This window comes from Saimiri boliviensis, chromosome 5, assembly GCF_048565385.1.
Source record: "Saimiri boliviensis isolate mSaiBol1 chromosome 5, mSaiBol1.pri, whole genome shotgun sequence".
NCBI classification, from domain to species: Eukaryota; Metazoa; Chordata; class Mammalia; order Primates; family Cebidae; genus Saimiri; species Saimiri boliviensis.
In genome coordinates, this window is record NC_133453.1 from 89,892,502 (window position 1) to 89,909,548 (window position 17,047).

At 39.2% G+C, this 17,047-nt stretch overlaps 1 protein-coding gene across 3 annotated transcripts in view; it reads right to left on the reverse strand.

Annotated features, from left to right (window-relative positions):
• Positions 1-4,484: 4,484 nt before the first annotated feature.
• Positions 4,485-17,047, reverse strand: part of LYPD6B (LY6/PLAUR domain containing 6B) — a 188,577-nt gene continuing 176,014 nt past the window's right edge. For all 3 annotated transcript variants that reach the window (XM_039470207.2, XM_074399707.1, XM_039470206.2), the window contains 4 exons: positions 15,084-15,235; positions 11,126-11,224; positions 6,762-6,892; positions 4,485-5,183 (listed from right to left, as the gene is read on the reverse strand). In XM_039470207.2, coding sequence (XP_039326141.1) covers positions 5,019-5,183; positions 6,762-6,892; positions 11,126-11,224; positions 15,084-15,198 — 510 coding nt within the window. In that variant the 5' untranslated portion in view covers positions 15,199-15,235 and the 3' untranslated portion in view covers positions 4,485-5,018. The remainder of the gene's footprint in view (positions 5,184-6,761; positions 6,893-11,125; positions 11,225-15,083; positions 15,236-17,047) is intronic.

A 17,047-nucleotide genomic window follows, 5' to 3' on the forward strand; every position in this document is an offset into this window, starting at 1 on the left:
TATGAGGGAAGTGAGAACCAATAGAACAGCACAGGATGGGGCTAGAAGCACTGGACTAAGCACCTTGAAGTCCCCTTTCTCTCTTTCTCTCTGAACCTCCAGTAATGTAAGCCAAGAAATTCATTTATGCCAATTTGGGACTCTCCGTTATTTGTAGTTGAAGTTATCTGATGGATACAGTATTCTATAAAAGATGCCCTCCCTAACTGAGGATCCTCAAAAATCTAATTAGAGTTTATCTTCAAGACCCAAGTGCCCCATGTTGCGTGTCCTCTTTTGGAAAATACTTGCATTGGAACTGGTTTTGGGTCTGTGCTTAGGCCCTGTGGATGGGCTCACCTTGACCTTCGCTTTGCATGGGTTCTTACTGCCACACTCAGCTGTGATACCCAGGGACTCCAGTCAGTGCTCAGAACCCTTGACATCCTGCTTGCCTGGAAGGACCCCAGAATCCCTTCTCTGAGCGCCCACTCGTCCTAGGCAACACAGAGCCACTCTCAACGTGGCAGCTCTGTCAATCCAGTGTCCTCCACATGTTCCCAGTCCCTTAGCTGGAACCAGTTTTCAAGAACTAAAAAGTCCTTGTATGGTGGTTTAGGAGACTGTGAGCTCTCCACGCAGAGCTCTACGGCCTTACGCTGAGAGCCTGGGTTATTTTTTCTAAAAAATGATACCCTAAAACTACCAGGGTGAGGATCACCAATATCAGAATCAGATGCTTTTTAAAAATGAAGAGTCCCAGACCTGCTAAATAGTATTTCTGGCATTGAGCTGCAGAAGCCCTATTTTTCACGGCCCTAACCATGATGATCTCAACTCTGGATCACCCTAGAGACAACTCAGCTTCCATTCTCAGCATCTGATGAAATAAAAGCCAAGGCAAGGACTGAAGGGGGCTGGGCAGGAGATAAAATTGTGAGATTGAAAGGAGAGTGGGAAGAGTAATAGAAAGATGCTGGACTGTTTCAGATACACTGTAGGGGAATTGTGCCTAAAGAAGGACTCAAATCACAATTGTTTTTCACTTTCTTGGACTTCTACCTTTGTACACTTGTGAGCATTTGTCTTCTGGCATGACTTGCAGCCAGACACAACCAGCATCACCATGTAACCCTCTACAAATCCTAGAGTCGACAACACAGAATGAGGCAAAAAATAAAATGTCCAAGATCTGAAGGTCATAGCAAACTTTGTAGCTGGTGATCTACATGTCACAAAAGCTTCACCTAAGGATCATTTTACAAATGTAAAACGTATCTTCCCGATTCCGTGCCACATCTCACCTTCCAAGTCCACGCGTGCCCTCATTGCTCATTTCATCCTTTGCATGGCTTTATAAGTTCCTTCCCAGTTTGAAAGACAAACCAACGCACCTTCACCTTCTTTATTTTTCTTATGAAATATATCTTACCCAGTGATTGACATGACAGAATGCAGATTGTATGGAAAGTAATGCCAATAATTTCTGACTGCTTTCACTCAGAATTGAATTTAGGGGGAGTTTACTCATGGGTGGGGAAAAGGTGTTAGGTAACTTTTTTTTTTTTTTTTCAAGGAATGATTGATGGATGGAATTCAAAGTTTATTGTAGAATGTAGATCTATTCAAAGTGGATCTCTGACAGGCCATTCCCTCAGATCCTCCTCATATTCATAGCTAATCCCCTTGTCTCTTTTATACTAACATGTTCCTCTTCTTTCCTCACTCCACTACTACAATTCTCATTGACATTTTGACACCAAAGTATGTCTCATTTTCTTACTCACTAGAGGCAAATTAAATTAATCTGAGACCTGGGATGCTTGGCCATTCCAGGTCCCTATGCAACGGACTTTAAACATCTACGCAATGGACTCTAATGATTGAATTTATGTTTTGCATTCTAACTTTTAAATTACATTGAAGATACTACAGATTCAACTTAAAGTGCATAGAGCTTTCAGGTTAGAACTCAAAGGACAGGTGTTGGAGTCTGGGCCTTCTGATCATTAACATCACCTCCATCTTTTATTCTTTCCTTTGGTGGCTCCCAGAGTGGCTGTGTTTCGGAATCACTTGAGGAATTCTTTTTAAAACTACAGATTTTGTTTGACTCAATGTAGACATAAAGAATCTGACTTTGTGAAGTGGGGGCCCAGGAGTCTGATTTTATTTTTTTACGAACTCCCCCAAGTGATTATGCAGATACCAGGGCCACATTTACTGAAGACGTTTAGGGAGCACTTCTATCTGGTCCAGGGGTTCATAAACTTGCACATGCACCAGAAGCACCTGGAGGCCTTGTTAAGTAACAGGTTGAACCAGCAGAGTTTCTGATTTAATAGGTCTGAGGTGGAGTCTGACATTTGCATTTCTAACGAGTTACCAGGTGATGCTGATGTTGCTGCAGTGGGGCCACACTTTTAGAGCCATGCCTGTAACTGAGGTTGCTTGTGCATGAGTTTGTTACTCATTAGCATATCTATTATGTGGCCAAGGACCAGGCCTCAGAAGAAGGAACGATCCTCTCATGTCAGAGGTAACACCTGGAGGAGCATTATAATCACCTGAGAGCTTTTGTTTGTTTAAATTTAACTTTCAGATATTGGGGGTAGGCTTGAGTTTCATCTCCGAGCTACTGACTCAGTATCTCCAGAATGCCCTGGGAATCTGTTTTGTTTTGGAGTTACTCAGAAGATTCAGATTTATTACAAGGATTTGAAACCATTTCCTTAGATGAGCCAGTCTTGTGATTTCATGAATAACTTACACAAAAAATTTTTTATTTTATCTGAAATTCAAATTTGATGGAACATGCTATATTTTTATTTCTAACCCCCTGTTCACTCAGCGGCCTTTGCCAGGAGTTCGTTTCCTCTGCACTCCCTCCTTTGCTCAACATACCTCAATTTTAAATGCTTAAGGGAGCAGAGGTAAGACGTGAAACCCATATGAACTTGATGTTCAGGGTGAAGAAGAGAAAATTAAGATATTTCCTCAGGAAAGAAAAAAAACATGCACAAAAGAAACTCATTAATCTATACAGCAGAAACAAAATCAGGAAAAAAAAAAAGTGCTGTCTGCTAATGGTTTTCTACCAGACAATTTGTCAATTACACAGTCAAAAGAAACCCTGGGGAATAAAAAGATGCCAAAGATGCTATTAAAATTTCCAAGTGAAGCCATATATAATTAATTTCAAACAAGTATAAGCTATGAAAACGCAAATACTTCAAGGTGCTGAGTGAAAGATTGGATAAACCTACATTAGGCTTCAAAACCGATGCTTCCAGGTGAGTCCAAGTTTGGGCCAGAGACAGGGAGGTAATGATGTCTGCTCCCTCCCTGTTTGATAGGACGCTAAAGAGCCTTAAGATGAAATGCTCCCTGTGCGTCAAGGATGAGAAGAAACATAAACATAGCTCAGCTCCTGACATCAGTACATAACTACTAAGATGGAATCAACTACATGAAACAATCAAAACAGAAGAAAAATTCACTGACTCAGAAGACAAAGAAAACAAGGGAAGTGATTTGGCAAACCATTGTTCAGTCTGAGTAACCACGATTAGCACCATGGTCCCTGCAAATAAAGCAGCTTTCTCCTTAAGCAGTCTTGACATCCCACAGGTTAGGGGTCAGCAAACTTCCTGAAAAGGGCAAGATAGTAAAGCTTTTAGACTTTGCAGACTGTACAGTCTCTGCTGCATCTCTGCAACCCTGCCATTGCAGCACAAAAGTAGACACAATACATAAACAAGTGGCTATGGCTGTGTTTTAATAAAAACTTATTCACAAAAATGGGTGGTAGAATGTATTTGGCCTATGGGCCATAAGTTGCCAACTCATGTCACAGGTGAGCCCATGTGGCAAGGATAACGTCATTAATAGAGTCTACAGAGCACCCAACATTCTAATAATGGATATTTCATTAGGAGAAAACCCCATTCCATTAACTCATCACTATAAATACAAGGGCAGAGTGTTTAAAGGTCATCCTGAAGTGTGACTGAAGGCAGGAAATCAGAATTCTAGAAACGGGAGGAAGATGCTCATTTGAAATTCCAAGATTGCATTATAGGTGGAAAGAGAAGAGAATGGGACCAAACATTTTAGCATGTGTTTACAGAAGTTCTCTTGGTAAACATGGCATGCATACAGAATATGACTGAAAAAGGAAAAGGGGCACCCCCCCATCCCCACCTTGCCACTTGGTCTGACTAGAGCTTTTGAAACTGCTACTGCTCAGGGTGCATCATATGACAAGGTGTCATCTTTCTTTGTTAGGTTTTTCAGATATTCTCAATTCACTAAGTTGGCTTTAGCATCTTAAAATGCATCCTTCCTCCAAAAGAAAAAAAGCTAAGTAGCTTTAGCACAGTATTTTATAGTTTAACACATATCACCAATGGTGCATGGATACAAACGTGAGTGACCTACTTTATGATCCTGGTAACTGTTTTACCAGAGGTCTCCACGTTGGTCAAGAAACACACATGCATGCATTTACACTGTAGAATTTAAAAGCTTTATTTCCCCCCACAATTAGCAAATAGATTTCATACTCATTCAACTGAAAGTTTTCTTCATACAGTTGCCTTTCTCATTGACTATGCTGTTGGTGGGGAAAATTGCTTGCTCGTGAGGGGGAGGGTTAGACTTCATAGAGACGCTCTGAGCTAATCACATAAACAAGAGGGTTTGACCTGGCAGCCTCTGAGGGAGCCAAAGAAGTCAAGAAATCCTTTCAGCTAAAGGCCTAGCCAGGTGGGACTAGTTGCCAGGATCCTCTAGCTCCCTTTGACCAGGAAGCCTGGAAGTCAGACCATCTCCTCAGGCCCCACCAAATTCCCATCCTCAATCCTGTGGCCTCACGTGGGAACATTTTATCAAAGAAAACCTTTTTTTTTTTTGCCTTGGGGTCCAATGCGCACTCTTCACCAAGTGCAAGACTGATCTTCACTCCAAAGTTCACCGTTTGCACAGTTTTTGGCTTGTGCGTTAGAGGCTGGTCTCTGTCTCTCCTAGGAATGGTGGCATCATAGCAATGGAAGCACAAAGACCCCGGCGAGCACTGGTAGGTAAGGTGTGGGGGCACTGCTGCCAGATGTTCTCTGGGCGTGCATTACAGCAAACACTGCATTAGTGTGATTGGTGGGTAATTCTACATTGCAGATCATTCCTTCACAGCAAGACCTACACTCCTGTTACAAAAAGGAGAGAGGAACAGACAGTGAATAACAGGAACAGGGAAGGGGCAAAAGAAAGGAAAATAAAAGAAAGGCTTCTTCAGCTCCATCTGAACACAGACAATTGTAGTTGATTGTCGAATTTTGCCTCATTTAGGCTCTTGGGTACCCTTCCCCCACCAATGCCAATGGAATGGAAAGGAAAAACCATGCTGAGTCTTCTGTCCTGTGATTTCTCCTCATCAAATGCAAGCATTAGCAAGGCAAAGAGGAAGAGAAACTGACTAAGTCTGTTCGATTGAGTCCACAAATCTTCTAAAGGTTTGTGAGGGAAAACATCGAGGCAAAGCTGAAAGCTAGGAACCTTTTGGATTAGTCATTGATTTTCTTCCTCAGTGCTACTCGTTAGGGGATAATAATGACTCTATTGTCTATGCTAACACCTGATTCTTATCATTACAGCAGCAGTGGTTTGCTAATTATGGTTGCTGAGTGGTGTAAGAGGAAAAAAAAAAAAAAAAAAGCTTGTCCTTAACAGGTGTTTTCAGGGAATGTTTTCAGGTAATACCAAAGTGTGCCAAGTGCCATGCCTCAACCTGATAAACTCAGCCATTCATAGAGGCTTCTAGGGTGGCTAGGTACGATAAAGGCATCAATTCTAGGTATCCATATCAGTGGTTCTCAACCCTGGCTGCACATCAGAATCACCTCAGCGAACTTTTTAAAAAGATCCTGACATCCAGGACCTACCCTGAGGTTCCGTTTCAACTGGTCTGGAAAGCCTGTGGACCTGCATCCCTCAATAACAAGCAGAGCTTGTAAAAGCTACCCAGGTGATTCTTGTGTAGCTAGAGCTAAAAGCCACTGATATAAGAATCATTTTCTGTACTTACAGGGTAAATCAAATTCTAAAACCTCATGAAATGAACATACTTTCAAGTAATTTTTTTCTCAAGCATTTCAGAATTCCAAGCATATAAAGGAGTGAAATGCTCATTTATAATGATAGAATGAGAATATTAAAGCAATCAATTGATCTAAAAGGCACCTAGAGTTCATCGTATTAAACTGAGGCTAATCCTTCAGACTCCCTTCCTCATCTAAGCGCAGACAGTGGATAACACAAGGTTCCCTTCATAAATGCTGTCACCATAGTCCTCTCGCCACCTTCCAGGGTACCCTTCCAGCATTCTTGGTCACTCCTGGCCACGAACAGAGCAGGCGAGCTGGACCCTGTAGGGTTCACCATTTTCTTGTGGATGGTTTGCTTTCGTGCCACCAGAGCTGGCTTTACACCGTTCACCCACAGTCTGAGGTTTAGGGTCTAGCTCTGGAGTCTGAGAAATGCCATGTGTTTGTAGTAACATTATTTTTTGTTGAAGGAGAGAAAGTCTTCAACTGTTCTTTTGTCTCTATTTTATCTTTGTTATGGAGTCTTTCCTCAAAATGTAAACATGGTCAACATATTACTTATCCTTCCTGCCTCTCCCATGATCTATGACTTATAATTACTAGCATGAATGTTTAGAGAATAAAACACACACACACACACACACACACACACATACACACACACACACACACGATCCTTACCGTATGTTCAGAATCTCGGCTGTGGTGGCAACCGACAAAATGACATTCACTTCTAGAGGCACACTTTTTGGTGATGGATGTGCTTCTTCCATGGCTGGTGAAGTGATGAACTGTCAAACAGTACTGTGTATCTAGGCAAGAGGAAACAAACAAAAAACAAAACGAAAAAGGCAATTTCATTATCCACATTACAACAGAGACCTCTCAACAACTACTGCAGAAAGGACTCAAGTTCAGGATGATCCTGAGGTTTCTGGGTGAGACATTTCATAGCAGTGAGCTCTGAAGGTTCTTAGGTGGTATTTTTGAAAAGACACCAGCTTCTGAAGCACATGTGTGTTTTGCAAATGAATGTAAATGGGTCCCCATCCTGTGGTGTCAGAGCGGAGGAAAAACTGCAAGCACATTATCAAAACATGGGTCTGCTCATTTGATATGAAAATATTTATGTCTCTGGTTCTCTCTTTCTCTCTTCTCCTGAAGCACGTTCTCAGAATCTAAAATAAAATGACAATGTGAAGGTAAAATGCAATGGGGTCAGAATACTTGTTGCATTATTCATCATTTTTCTCTTATATACTAATAGGCCATGTGGTGAGCTGGAGTGAAAAGCAGGTGCTTCGAATTACATCATGATTACCTTCCTTGCTCATGTATTAAATTGTAAAACCCATAATTAATTTTGCACCAACCTAATAATTCCTATTCTGGTTTTAATTCTACTAACGTGTTAGACTTTTCTCATCAGTGCATTTCTATTTTTTCTCCTCCTCATTAATTAGCTCTTACTTTTTCTGTTTCCCACTCACCACACCTCCTTCTCATTATAACTATAGTACCCCATTGCTACCCAGAGTTATCCTTAAGGCTTTAACCACTCACATTTTATTACTTAGGGTTCTTTCAAGAAGTTTCATTCAATGTTCTAGGACATTCTTCTTTGGTTCTGTGTCTCTTTCATAGGTACCAGAGGACAGTGAAATGCTTCTTAGTTTATTGATCAGAGATTACAACAGCAATGTCACAGAATGAGGAAAAAATTGGATGAAAGTTGAGAAGACTGGGTTCATGGAACTGCCTTCATCACAGGTGAGAAAGTCATGTTAGATCTTCTGAGCTCATTTTTTTTTTGTAGCAAAACGATGATAGATAATAAGTGCCTTGATGCTTTGATAGGGTTGTAGTATGCTTTAAACAATATGAACAGTAGCAAGCCCATATTGCATGTGCACCATTAGCCAGGTACTCTTTCTTCTAACGCGTATTCAAGCAGTCAATCCTCATCATGTCTTATAAAGTAAGTTATATTAGAATCCTCATTTTACAGGTAAACTGAGGACAATTTCTTGCCCATAGGAAGAAAATAGTGAAAAGTAGGATTGTAACCCAGGAGGTTTTCTAGGGCTTGCACTCTTAACCAGAACATTATTCCACCCCTTAGTACACTTGATATTAAACCAGGCAGCAATTGATACAGTTTGAATCTATGTCCCCACCCAGATCTCATATCAAATTGTGAGCCCCAGTGTTGGAGAGGGGGGTGATTAAATCATGGGGGTGGATCCTTCATGAATGGTTTAGCACCATCCTCTTAGTGCTGTTCTTGTGATAGTGAGATCTCATGAGATCTGCTTGCCTAAAACTATGCAGAACCTCCTCCCTCTCTTTCTTGCTCCTGCAACCACCATGTGAGGTGCCTCATTCTGCTTTGTCTTCCGCCACGATTGTAAGTTTCCTGAGCCCTTCCCAGAAGCCAAGAATATGCCAGCAACATGCTTCCTGTATAGCCTATAGAACTGTAAGCCAATTAAATCTCTTTTCTTTATAAATGACTCAGTCTCAGGTGTTTCTTTATAGCAATGCAAGAACGGACTAATACAGTGATATAATGTAGAGTGCCCTACAAGAGTAGGTGACTTCCAGATTCAGAAAGAAAGGGAGCCACTAAAATTCAGGAGTAGACATTTCAATTTTTACTCCAAACAAAGAAGAATCAAAAACTGGTAGCTGCGTATGTTCATACAGAATGGCACACATGCTAAGGCAGCCCTAAAATGTCAGCATAAAAGCCAAGGTAAATAAAACAAGAAATGTCATTCTTGTCATATCCTGTTACACTGAGAACTTATAACAAGACCGACAGACCACAAAAGTGAAGCTGTGAAGTGAAAAGGAAACCTGAGATGACAAAGAACAATAGCCGTAGGCCTGTTTGTCCCAAGAAATGGTTGACAATCACTCCCCAAAATGACAAAGTCAAAAGTAAGAAATTACACCCTCAATTAGAATTCCAGGTGGTTAGTATCTTTGGGACCTGCCTGTCTATAGTCAAGAACGTCATGTCATGCCATGCTGGAATGCTGGGCCATTCTGTATTGAGCCCATTAAGAATCAGCCTCTCAGATAGATGCGGCAAAGCTGACGCTCTTCCACCCTTCCCATCTCTGCTGTTTTCTTGGTAGTGGAAAGCTGCAGTTTCTTTTTTGGTTCAGCCATGTTTCAACAGAGAAGAAATCCTAAAACCTAGAAACAGCCATGCGTCTCCTTTGCCTGCATGCTAAAATGGCTTTGGTCAAGTAATGACAAATTGAAACATTATGCTTAAACCTAGTAGGAACAGTGTTTCGGTACAATTCAGAACAATGGCATGATCCATGAAGATAAGGCCTAACAAGCTGGACATCAGTGATGCAGTTTACTACTGTTCTCATCCTTGCCACCCAGGTTTCAAGGCAACTTAAAGCAAATTGTTAAAGGATGATACTCTCTGAAATAAATTAGTAAAGAGAAACATCAACAAAGCTTGAAAACCTTGAAATAACAAAGATAAATTTCTCTTGAAAATGTAGAAATAAATCCCAAATAAACACAATCATACATGCACATATACTCATAAGCACACTCACAATTTAAGGATGATCCCTCAACAGAAATGTAAACAAACCTCAAAAAAAAAAAAACACACACACAACATATTTTGGTAATTAATTATTCTTGAAAATAAATTTTAAAAAATACTGTCCTTATGGCTGTCACAACCATCTGTGCTAATTTATGGCATAAGATTCTCAGGGGTAGTAGGATTCTCCAGTGTGTAGTATGTATTGGCTCCACACATTGCCTTTAACTGGAAGAGGTAAGGCTGTGCCACTACTGTAAATAATGTGGTATTGGAATTTCCAGAAGATTCACGATAACAGTAGATTAGAACTAGTTATCTCTAATTCTGTAACAGTTTGTTTTTCTTGGTCTTTTATATCTGAAAAACCTAAAAAACAGTACATCCTAAAATCTGAACAACCCGATCTCCTCATAAGTAGGGTTTTAACATTTCAAATAATCCATGAGCACAGTCTGTCTTCTTTGCTTACAGTTCGTATACATTCAATCATTTGTCTCTCCATCTCCTCTGCTCCTACCAACCTAGTCCAAATTCTCATCTTCTGTCTGAAGATGAGAGTCCTCATTTGCTGTTCCCTTCTACTCTTGTCCCCAACCCTCCATTCTCCACACATCAGCCAGAGTAACGTTTTGGAACACAACTGCTATGTATTCCCTAGCTTAAAACTCTCTACCACCTTCTCATCACCTTTACAACAAAATCCAAACTATCAGAAAAATAAGCTCCTGCGTGTCCTGGCCCTTGCTTCCCTCTCACATCCTTCCTCCATCTCCCACTAAGCCTCTGCAATCAGTCTCCTTCCTGTTCATTGAAGAGGCCAAGTCAACTATCACCTTTGAAAACTCTGCATTTGCGACTTCCTCTTCCTGGCATCTTCTTCCTATAGATGGCAGCTTGCTGTGTTTACTCAGGTCTTAGTTCTAAGGTACACTCCTCAGGGAAGATTTCTCTGACTATCCTGACTATCTAATCAGAGGTTTCCATTCGTTCTGTCAGCAAATATTTACTGAGTAAACATGGGCCAGGCACTGGATTAGGCACTGGGATATATCAGTAAACTAAACAAACTAAAGAGATACTTGGAAGTTTGTTAAATGAATGAATGAGTTTCCTAAATACCAATGTATCTCAAGACTACGGAAATTATCCTTTGTTTTGAGATGGTATTACTTTTCTAGAGGTATCATCAAGCATTTCTGAAATTCCGAGAATGCCTTAATCAATATTGTGGTTCTATGTGCTCTCCCTTGTAACTAACATTTAAGAAATTCTTCCTTAAGGCATTCAACTTCAAACTGAGGCTTTGATACCAGTTTCTAAGAACTCTCAATATAGTCTGATGTCAGGATAGTCTCAGAAAAAAAAATATATATATATATCTGATTCCTAAAGAACACTGTCAAGTCAGGAGAGATGCAAATGAAATGAGATCACAGAAGTCTTCCAAACTCAGCACACTTACTTTGTGGACACCATTTGTCTTCTGCCCATCGATTGCAGTTATAATTATCCCCTGCATTTTCACAAGTAAAGCACTTGAAGCTATTTGGAAATGGTGTAGCTTTAAAGAAAAAAGCAAAGTGAAACAGTAAGTTACAGAAGAAAAAAATTTCAAACATTGAATATGGCATAAAATTAGCAACTTTTAACAGATGAAACAAAACTTAGAAGCTTTTATCCTTATAATCTCTGTTTCTAGGGAGCTAGATTTATCCATCAGGCTTTTGGAGAATTTTCTTTATTCCCTTTTGTTTAAATATTTCTTCTAAGAATTACTACTATAGAGTAATGAAAGTGATCCCACCGCTGCTTTGAAAGATGCATAGTATTTTTAGTATTTTTCTATTATCATTTATAATTTGGGAATAAGTAGGGGTTGAGGAGGGGATCCAGGGCGGCAGAGGTATTGGAACACATGTGCCATCCCTGAAAAGAATTGGAGTCAGATTAACCTGAGTTTGAATTCTGTTCTTCCCACAGAATAGTTGTGTGATTTTTTAAAATTCTAAGACACAATAACATTTATATTAATAACAATGAAGATTCTCATGACTTGCAGAGGTATAATGAGGATTAAATGGGAGGTTGTGAGAAAAATACCTTGTAGAATTTCTAGCACATCATGCTTGTTTCTGTCCATGTGCACTTCCAATACAGCTACCTTTAACCTCAAACAAGAAATCTCATCTAATATATGACAATTATTACAACGTTAGACCTTGGCCAGGAATACATTTAATATGAGGATGACAGTAATTCTTAAGCCCTTACAATTAGGACAGATTGTTATAGAAAGAAGTATTTCTGAGTTGCTGGCAGTCTGGACTGAGAGCAACTAGTATGTTCTTCTTGTCTTTATGATTTTTTTTTTTTTTGCCTTGTATCTTGTAATTTTAGTGGACAAGAAGAAAAAAATCAAGTAATTTGACAGTTCTGTATAGACCAGGTATAGAACGCTGTGTAAAACTTTCAATTTTCCCATTTTCAGAGAATAAAACAAAGACACTGTTTCATTCTCTATCACAAAGACAGTAACCATCCGAGTAATATAACTAGAAGTTGGGGTGAAAAATCAGGAAGCAGTGGGTATTTCAGATAAAGGGGAGGATATGCATGGTAGCATAAAACAAGAAAAAATATTAAAAGCTGAAATGTGGAGGAAAAGAAGTTAAATATTAAGAATATATTTAAGTTTGCCTATGTTCAGAAGTGTATTAGCAGGTAAATAAATAAATAATAACATCCATTTTCACCAAATAAATCAGTACAGTTAAAAAATACTAATAGTCAGTGCTGGTAGGTAAATGGTTAAATTATAAATTGGCACAACCTTTTTGATTTAGTAATTCCAATTCCAATTCCAATTCCAGGAAATCTATTCTAAGGTCATTAGCCAATTGAAGAGAAAAGTGTATTTAAAAAAACTTTCAATGAAGAATTATTTAACATTTAATTTGCTTGTGACTTTTTTTTCTTTCTGATATAAAGTGTGGGGGAATAGTAAAATAAGCTACAGACCAGCCTTATGAGTTTTTAAACACAGAAGGCATTAAACTATCTTCAAGGACATTGGGAAATAGTCAAAATACGTGTAAAAAGGAAAAAAGTGTAAAACTAAATTTGTACGATCTCAGTATATCACATATTTAACTACACATACACAGAAAAAAATGCTGGAAGGAAATATTTCAAAATGTAAAGAAAAGCTCCTTTGAATCTTTAGGTTATGAATATATTTTACTTTCTTCTATCATTTTCTGTCTCTTTGGAATTTTCTATAATGAACATGTATTACTTTTTTCTTTTTTAAAATGATTTTTTCTCATCAACAGATTGTGCTAAGCTTAAACATTTCAAAATTTGTAGATAAGTTACAGTCATTGAAAATGATGTCTGTGCCATGTCTTTCAGCTATCAGTATACAATTATTACCAATTTAGAAATTTATAATGGTAGTTCAAGGTGTGTATGTGTAGTATATGCATGTATATGTACATGTGTGTAGTATACATGTGTATGCACACAGAGATTACTGTCCCAAATAATAAAACACAACATAAAGAACAGTAGTTATATAGATCTCATTTAGGAGTAGTATAAGGGGAGAAGGATTTTATACCTGACTATGTATAAACAGTATCAGAGAGCTCCTTAAAAAAAAAAAAAGGGAAAAAAAGATAAAAGATATAAATATATTCTACATATCACCCTCTTGACTATTAAATCTCTGGAGAGGTGATTAGGGATATGCAATTAAAAAGCCTTTCATCATGATTCTGATACTCTTCCAGGTGTGGGAACTACAGGCATTCACATGTACACCAAACAATTTTTTATTTATAGGAATCACTCTCTAATAGAGTATAACAAAGAAGTTTTACTTGTCTGAAAAGAAAGGAGGGGTGATGACATATGTATACAATCACATATCTATACATATGTATATAAAATGTATTAATATACATATCCTGTCAATGATATACACTAATATTTGCCTATCTTTAAACTATTAGTAGAAAAGTTCAGTAACCTTTGCTAATGGGATTATGCATTGTAGTAATGAAAATCCAGGTGATATTTCTAAAGACCAGCATTTGGGTTGGATCCAAGTCTTTGCTATTGTAAACAGTGCCAAAATGCATAATGGCCAAGCAAATGCCCATCGATGATGGACTGGATAAAGAAAATGCGGCACATATACACCATGGAATACTATGCAGCCATAAAAAAGAATGAGTTCATGTTTTTTGCAGGGACATGAATGAAGCTAGAAACCATCATTCTCAGCAAACTGACACAAGAACTGAAAATCAAGCACTGCATATTCTCACCCATAAGTGGTTATTGAACAATGAGAACACATGGACACAGGGAGGGGAACATCATACACTGGGGCCTGTTGGTGGGTAGGCAGGGGATGGGGAGGGATAGCAGGGCAGGGGGATTAGGGAGGGATAACATTAAGAGAAATGCCTAATGTAGGTGACAGGGGGATGGATGCAGCAAACCACCATGGCATGTGTATACCTATGTAACAATCCTGCACAATCTGCACATGTACCCCAGAGCTTAAAGTATAATGAAAGAAAGAAAGAAAGAGAGAAAGAAAGAGAGAAAGAAAGAAAGAAAGAAAGGAAGGAAGGAAGGAAGGAAGGAAGGAAGGAAGAAAATCCAGGTGATATGTCCTTCCAAATTTCAAACATAAAAACCTGTTTTCAAAATTGTTAATGGCTATTTGAAAGAATTAATAAATCATGCAGAAACATTCCACAGCCAATTTTCTTCCCCAGTGAAGACATAGAGAAAAAACAATAAATTTCCTCTACTGTGCCATGATTAGGAATGGTGTTCAAAAAGCTTTTTTTACAACAAGAATGCTTTTAAAACTTCAGCAGGAAGACAGACCACTTTAAAGAAATGGTGAAAATTTCTCAGCCAGGCGTGGTGGCTCATGCCTATAATCCCAGCACTTTGTGGGGCTGAGGCAGATGGATCATGAGGTCAAGAGATCGAGGCCATCCTGGATAACAAGGTAAAACCCCGTCTCTACTAAAAATATAAAAAAAAAAAAATAGCCAGGCATGGTGATATGCACCTGTAGTCCCAGCTACTCAGGAGGCTGAGGCAGGATAATCACTTGAATCCAGGAGGCAGAGGTTGCAGTGAGCTATCGCGCCACTGCACTCCAGCCTAGGGGACAGAGCGAGACTCCATCTCAAAAAAAAAAAAAAAAAAAAAAGAAATGAAGAAAATTTCTCTTACCATATGATTAACCACAGAAGTTATGGAAACTTTGTTTTCTTCTAGGTATAAATCAAATGTTCTGGGAAAGACGAAGTTACAATAAATGGAAAAGGGGGCTTCATATGAACACTGTGACCTCACAGCCATAAACTAGGATGGCAACCACCACTACTTACGATCAAGAGGAGGCCTCACATTATAGAAGTTGATATTCTTGGCAAATGCCCAGCTTTCTGAGAAGATAACGATCTGGACAACAGCTACAGCCAGAGTGTGACAGAGGAGCAACATGTTGACCTTGTGTGCTGGGTGGTCCAAACTCTTCTATCTGCGGTGAAAAGACACGCTGGGTCAGTTTCTTTACATTTTACACATCAGTGGGTGTGTGTTTTGCTTCTGTTTGGAAAGCTCCATTATTCAAATATATCCAACCATCTACCTGTTTGTAGGGCCAGGACCTGTGAGTGAACTGCATTATTTTTGATCAGATGAAAAGTAAGTAATGACCGCCTTCTACTGGTCAGGTCTCTGCACTAGCCAGGTGTACTTTAGCAGAACACTCAATGGCCTTTTGAGTTCAGAAAGAACAAGCAGCCAGAGCTGGCCTGGCTGCACCCCCTTCCCTCAGTGCCTGAGGTTAGCTGGTTTCCTCTTGCTGAATCACCAGATCTCTTAAATTAACCATGGTTCTGAGGCAAGTGAAGCCAAAGTCACTGGACCACCTATCTGTCAGTTCCATTTCCTTAGTAAACATTTACATTTGATAAATTTGCAACTCTTTCAAAACCTGGAAGAAACAATAAAAGTGGGAGCAGTGAGAAGGACAGCAGGGAAAGGAGAAGGAGTTTGGGTCATGAAATCTCCGCCAGAGCCCAGAGCACACAGATACTGAGAAGAGAAACAAGAGTGGCTGTGAACTGCCAGCCCCTTCTGTTTCTGTCACCTTGGGCATAAGAAGCTGCCAGGAGGTTCTAGAAGAAACAGAATAAAAGTTATCTGAAAAGCTGACAACCATATAATATTAGTCCTGGTCCACAAATACTACTCATTACATTTATATAGACTTTAAGTAGACAGGGAAAAAAGCCAACGAAATGACAGGCATGCACATTAGCACTAAGTAAAAGATATGACATCTTACGCCCCCGGCTCTACTCCCCCAGAAGCCGACCTGGTAGCAAAAAAATTTATAATGTCACCACTGACAGTTTTCCATTGACAAGGGGGGGTGTGGGCAGCAGACAAAGTGTGTAACTGGGAGTCCAAAGACTTTGGTTCAGGTGCTGGCCCTGCTATTTATTAGCTGCCTGACCTTGGGCAAGCTCTTTAAACTCTATTAACCTCAATTTCTGCATCTGCAAAGAGGCTTATTAATACCTACACTGCCCACACATTTAGGTAAATGTGAGCATCAGAATATAGGTGAAGAAAGGATCACAGGATTGTGTACATAAAAGAACTCATCAAAAAAGTTCTGTGAAAATATTGGAATACTAGAGTTCAATAATATTGGCTGAACTCCTTCTTGCTGAATCAGCTGGTTACAGTGGGTTTAGGGATTTTTCCAAAGGAAAAAGGTTTGATCTCTGCATATACAGGCATAATCCTTCACATGCACATTTTGTTTGAAGCCAGAGCAATAATGCATAGATTCTGGGAATTTTCTTCTCTCTCTGATTGCGGGTATTCTGATTTTGCATGTGTCATGAATATGCCTACCTATGGGGATGGAACTGAATTGTTAGACGATATGTAGCCACAACATCCTCTCATCCCTATTGATGGTGTTTGCCACTGATAGTACTGAGTTTCTAAGAAAGTACTTTGAGTTATAAAACAACAACAACTTTCATGAGTAGGTTTCAAAAAAAAAAAACAATAGCTAAACTTTCTACATGACATGATACCTCATGTACATAATCATACCTAGTGAGTTATAAAAATATATATAATTCTTTCCCGATTCATTTTAGAAACGAAGATTGACCTTTCAGTTATCGGATTTCCAAATTCTATTCTTATGCTCTTTCTGAAGAAATGGACAGTTAGCAAACAATATTATCCCTTACATTCAAGTAGTTACACTGATACAGATTCTGCTTCTCCTATTCATTTATCTGAGTTGGTCTATTCCATAGTC